At 52.2% G+C, this 5,866-nt stretch overlaps 2 protein-coding genes across 2 annotated transcripts; both read right to left on the bottom strand.

Moving 5' to 3' along the window:
- Nucleotides 1–492: 492 nt before the first annotated feature.
- On the bottom strand, nt 493–2,131 carry LOC123159881 (uncharacterized). The gene is made up of 2 exons (XM_044577691.1): nt 1,234–2,131; nt 493–1,103 (listed from the first exon to the last, which is right to left on the bottom strand). Exons 1-2 carry the CDS (start codon nt 1,901–1,903, stop codon nt 1,087–1,089), a joined length of 687 nt encoding a protein of 228 aa, XP_044433626.1. The 5' UTR covers nt 1,904–2,131; the 3' UTR covers nt 493–1,086.
- A 1,837-nt stretch (nt 2,132–3,968) lies between these two features.
- LOC123159882 (non-specific lipid transfer protein GPI-anchored 7) lies at nt 3,969–5,580 on the bottom strand. Its single transcript, XM_044577692.1, has 3 exons — nt 5,107–5,580; nt 4,504–4,566; nt 3,969–4,207 (listed from the first exon to the last, which is right to left on the bottom strand). Exons 1-3 carry the CDS (start codon nt 5,495–5,497, stop codon nt 4,104–4,106), a joined length of 558 nt encoding a protein of 185 aa, XP_044433627.1. The 5' UTR covers nt 5,498–5,580; the 3' UTR covers nt 3,969–4,103.
- Between the last annotated feature and the right edge of the window lie 286 nt (nt 5,581–5,866).

The raw sequence follows: 5,866 nt of genomic DNA, 5'->3' as shown, positions 1-5,866 counted from the left end.
GCCGGAGTTGCCTCAGGTCCAGGTGATGGTGTCAGCCCTGCCAGCTTGAAGCGTGATGCCAGCGCTTCGGATCTCCCTGGCGAGCTGCAACACCGTGTGCATGATGTTGTCATGATCACCATGGCGGAGGTCGAGTACCCATCGGTCTTGATGCAGGGCTTCTTGAACGGATCTGTTCTTGCGGGCGGAGTGAGCAAACACTGCGGGGTATGCCTGACATAGTTGTCTGCCGTTGAGCCAGGGAGAGTGCCAGAAGGAACTCGTTGAGCCGTCCCCGACGGTGACGGCCATGCAGGCAGCGAACAGGGCGCGATCGGCGTCGTCGCATGGAGAGCTGGTGCCAACCCAGGGGCAGGAGGGTTGCGTCCATGCAAGCCATAGCAATCGCAGGCGGAGGGCCCGGGCGAACTTCGCCAGATACATCCATTTTTATCGATTTCTTCGACAAGTAATTCCGAACGGAGGGAGTACAAAATAGCTTCAAATATAAACATTTATGGCAGACGAAACTACGAACTGATCAACATCGATGTGCATCTTCTTTCTGTAGACCTTATCTTTTAAATCCAAGCATTATTTTGTGGATTAGAAGATGAAAGAAATTAAGAAGAGATTACCGTAGAAAACGTGCAAACTCACGTACGAGGTGTACCCAGAATGAAGGAGCCCACGTAACCGCACCGGGGGAGAGTCACCCACGTGCGCTCGATAGCATCGAGCCCAGGCCTAGCTTGTGAAAAACTGCCAAATCGAGCATTCTCTGGGAACCAGACCCAGAGATGTTCTAAACTTCATGCAATGCAGACCCGACGATGAATGCAGGCAATCCAACAGGCTAAATTCCTTCCGCGCAACTTGTGTACGCAGACACCCAAAGATGTCTCGGACAATTGCATTCAAAATAGCCTGAATGTTAATAGATTGTTTCAGCTTTCAGATTCGGCTTCACCGGCCAAGCTGAATCTGGCCTCGAAGCTCAAACAAACAGACCCGAGCGCGGAAGAAACACTTCGACGTCCCTGCGGCGCAGAGAGAGAGAGAGAGAGAGAGTGACGAACTGTGCGGGTTGCAAAAAGGGCCGCCGTACTATGAACACTGCAGTCCTGCAGAGCAGAGCGCAAGAAGCATACTCAACGAGAGTACATGATATGGCAAGCGGATGAATTGTTAAAAATAAATTACCCAAACACAAACACAAGATGATAACAGCATATATTTATTTCTACTGCGCACCGGCGACGGCGGCCGGGGCGGCCTCGCCGCGGGCCTCGTCGTCGTCGACCCACGACCAGTAGTGCCGCTTCACGGTGATGGCCGCGCCGCCGCCGTCGTGGCCCTCGCCCTCGCCGCCCTCCTCCGTGTCGAACTCGCCCTCCTCCGGGACGCCCTCCACGAGCTCCGCGTCCACCGCGTGCAGCACGTACCTGGCGGGGAGTCCTGGGTACGAGACGGACTCCCGCTCCTCCACGCGCGGCTCCGGGACCGCCCCCACGATCCGGACGCGGGCGCGCTCGCCGAGCTCCTCGACGACGGCGCGGGCCGCGGCGGCCTCGGGGGTCTCCCCGGGGCGCATCTTCTCGGAGAGCGGCCGCGCGGCCCGGCGGCGGAGCGTGCCGTCGGAGAGCAGCTGGCGGGTCTCCACGAGGAGCGCGCCCCGGCGATTGCGGATGCGCACGGTGGCGACGTGGACGGCGCGCACGACGAGGGCCGGTGGGGAGGAGGCCGCGGGCAGGAGCGTGCAGTCGCCGCAGGAGAGCTCCAGGAAGAGGTTGAGCAGGTTCTTGGTCCCCGGCGCGGATCCCCAGGAGGCGAGCGCCGGGCCCGGGAGGCGCGGCCGGAGGTACGCCGCGAGCGAGTCTAGCGTCGGGAAGGCCAGCGGCCGCGGCGGCGACGGCGGCCGCATCTGGTGCCCGTCGTCGATTTGGGGGCGGACGAGTTTCCTTCTCCTCCAGATGAGAATTCCTCCGGTGGGTTGCGTTGCCGGAACGGAAGCATGGCGCTCGGGCTTAGGAAATGCTAGGCGTGGGCTCGGTTACATGGGCTAGTGGAGGCCCATACAAGAAAACAGCAATTACGACGGTCCAGCACGAGCTGGACACGGAAGCGGAAGCCCAGCAGGAATCGGTGGAATCGATCACAAAACAGAAGAAGCAATCGAGGTCTCTTGTCCCCAACCGCCACCGGAATTTCTAGACGCGTCCAAAATCCTCCCGGCGGCTGGGCTTCTCGCCGTCCGTCGCCGCCGGGCGACGCGTGCACGGCCGCTGTCGCCGAGGCTCTCCTCTCCTCTCCAGAAATCGTTTTCCTTCGCGGCTGGGCGATGGATTTGGGGACGGAGAATCGCCTTGCGGCGTTGCTCCTCGAGGAGGCCCGGAGGCTGCGGATGCAGGTGGAGAAGGAAGGGGTGCACGCCTATCTGCAGAAACCTAATGTGAGGCACCGCCCCTACTCGCGGTTCCTTGCCGCCACCGTTCTTGGCGTTCATCAAGGTCGGTTGGTTGCTCCTTACTTTTTTGTTCGACGCTAATATGATTGATTCACTGGCCAACTAAGCATCCCCTTTTATCCATTTTGATGACAAGTATTTCCGGACGGAGGGAGTAGTTGTTGGTTATGCTCAAAGCCCAGCTAATATGATTGATTAATTAAAATTACTACGAAGTTACGAGTATAGTGCAAAATGACATGTCTTGTAGTAAAAAAAATGTTTTGTTTCTGCTAGCCCTCACATCCAAAAACGTTCATTTGAAAGAATCTACTTTGTTGAGAATTTTCCGGTAGAAATACAGTTTGGAACTTTCTTTTTGAAATATATTTTCTCTTTTTGTCTGCAGCAAATCGAGTTGTGGAAGTTAATGAGATGTGGCGTGCCAGGGAGAAGGAGCTGGAGCTGGAATTGAAGATGAAAACCAGAACCAATGGTCGAATTGACTCGAGATCCCAGAAACGGAAGAACGACTCAAGAGACCAGAGCCCTGTTTCTAAGACCCAGCGAGACAGACCGTATGGCGCATCATTTTCGTCAAGGGATTCACAAGGCAGTTCTTATTCGGACCGGGGGGATGGGCTAGGCGATGATGAAATCGAAGAGTTTCTTCGATCAAGGTCAGTTACGGTTTTGATCAACAACACACTGGGAGAAATGAAATATTGAGAAAAAAATAATCTGATATTAATTGAAGATGTGATCTTTCTATGATGTCATGTGTGTACTTTACATGTGACTAATCACAAAATCATAATCTTACAATGTTCTTGTTTTAATAAGAAATGTAGTTAGCCTATACATTTGTATTTGCACATGCATAGGCCATCTATCTGTTCCAATTTTCACTAGACACGCAGTTTCTTTGTTAGGGTGAAGCGCGGGCGAGGAGCCATTGGTTCTAGAATGGATGAGCCTGGCCCATACCTCAAGCCTCCATCCGGCGTGAAAGATAATTCAGTAAGTCCGGATGCACGAGTGAAAGAAGAACGGAAGCACCGAGTTTATGGTCCAGAGAAGCCACTATTTTTTAGATCTAAATACTCAGACGAGGAGCCATCCACCTCGAAGCACAAGCACATAAAAGAAGAAAAGAACAATAGTAGCAACCGAGAGAGAAAGGAGGAGAACAGGAGGTCCAAACATCACCACCGTGAACATAAAAGCCGAAGTAGGGAGTGATGGCTGATGATTAATCGGAATGTGGAGAAAAGTTTCACCCTTTGCCGCTAAGTAGTGACCTGTTGAAATTATTGTATCAAATAAAACATGTCTCTTTTGAAGTGAATAGAAGGTCTTTTCTCTCATTGGTTTTTGGCCCTAGACTTCTACTTGGTGATTTGCGTTAGTTATGTGTTTGCAATTATGATGTGTTTTCGAAGTAGACATGCTCTGTTATGTTCTTCATTGTTCCGTCTCTCCCTTCTAAACAATCTACCCTTCATTCTCATTTAATGACAATTGTAACCTAGATAGGCATACAGAATGGGATGCGTGGGCCATGTACAAAGGCACAAGCAGTAAAATTTACCGAACGAAGTGACAACCAGATAGTTATGTTTATTGAGACGATACAGTTTTTTTTTACATAACAGTTCATACTCATTGGCATCTCTTACTACGCCATGATCGTCCACCAGATGAAACTGAAGCCTACAAATGAAGATGCGGCGATCAAGCTCAGGGGATGCGTGGTTCCTCCGCTTGCCGTTGGCTTGGCAACTGCAGAAGAACAGAAGGGTAGGTTACTGGCAGTAGAAATTCAGTTAAGTTTCCTTTCAAAAAATGTAGAACGAAGGTCAGTTGAGTTTGAGATGGTTTCAGAAGAGAGGTTCAGGCTACCAATTAAAAGAACATCTCCGCCAGTCATTATGTTGGTTTCATGTGTACATTATTTCCCAGTGTTTTAAGGCAGTACTGATTTTTAAAGTTATTCTAGCGAGACTAGAAATTTGTAAGTTTCTCTACTTCTGATCATCCTAGACAGCACTAAAGATTGTTGTCTGAACTCAAATTACCTGTAGAAGCAGCAGTTCCCGTGGATGCTGAAGAAGCGGCTGTGCTACCTGCAGTTGCAGCATCTGCAAAGAGAGTTAAAATCAGCAGTGCTCAGCACGCTGTCGTACAAATCAATCTAATTATGGCATGATTGATCTTATCGGTTGTGATCAAATCAGATCATCATTGAAGAGATCTTGCGTGTGAAAACTTTCAGCAGAAGATACAATAATTATGGTTCTGGTTTGATGGAGATCCAAGTTTTGGCACCCATTTCTCTACCCTCAGCTCGTCAGGCAACCAGCAGATTACTTTTTTACATGTTGTTAACTAAAGTACCACTACAAAGTACAGATTGATGGTAAAGATGTTTAAGAGAGAGAGAGAGAGAGATGTGGCTAGCTCAGATCAGGTGCATGAAAGGACAAATTTTCCAGTAATGGACAATCCACCTTGATCTGATCCAAGTACTACTGTTTCTGACAAACAAATAATTAAGTTTCAGCTCAGCTTGGACGTACGTGCGTGCCGCACTAGGCGCTAAACGAAGCATCAATCTATCGATCCTGTCGGCAACGATGATGATGATGATTGACGAGAGCTCGGAAAGCGGGCGGGCTTACCGGAACCGGCGCCGGCGGTGTACTTGGCGCAGGTGGACGCGTCGGTGGTGACGCCGCAGCGCTTGGCGAGGAGCACCCCCTGCTCCGGCGCCACGCCGAACGCCTGCAGCGCGGCCTTGTTCATGAGGATGGCGCACATGCACGCCGCCTGCGTGGTCGCCGCCTCCTTGAGCGGGTCGCAGCACGACTCCGGCGGCGTGTCGGTGGTGTTCAGGTAGCCCGCGCACGTCACGAGCTTCGACGCGCACGACGGCACCGCGCCGCTGGCGTCCGCGGGCGTCGTCGTCCCCTGCGCCGACGACGGTGCGGCGGCCATGCAGCAGGCGACGGCCACGGCGATGGCGATGGCCACCGCCTGCGGCAGAAGGCGCGCGCTGACACCGCTCCGCATCCTGCGCACGAGAGCGAGGCTAGCTGCTGCGAGAGTGAACTAGTGTGAGTGCGAGCGAGCAAGGTGGTATGGTCCTACTCCTATATTCTTCAGCAGTTGAGTTTTTATTTTTATTTTTTGAGGGGCTTCAGTAGTTCAGCTGCTGCATGGATCTAGCCTAGTCTAGCATGTGTGCCTGCAGGGTGGTTGGTGCCTGGCTGGCGACGTGTACGTACGTGGGCTGGAATCTTCCTCGCTGTGCAAATTGCACGCCATGGCTGATCCAGTTCGCGAGAGGTGCTAGGCACGACAGGAGTCTTGTGGTATCTCTACTATTAAAACAGAATCAAACGCGGTGATGGTTCGACCCATTTCTCTAGCTCGCATGAT

Source organism: Triticum aestivum, chromosome 7B, assembly GCF_018294505.1.
Source record: "Triticum aestivum cultivar Chinese Spring chromosome 7B, IWGSC CS RefSeq v2.1, whole genome shotgun sequence".
In the NCBI taxonomy this organism is placed as follows: domain Eukaryota; kingdom Viridiplantae; phylum Streptophyta; class Magnoliopsida; order Poales; family Poaceae; genus Triticum; species Triticum aestivum.
This window is presented reverse-complemented; position numbering and strand designations above follow the sequence as displayed.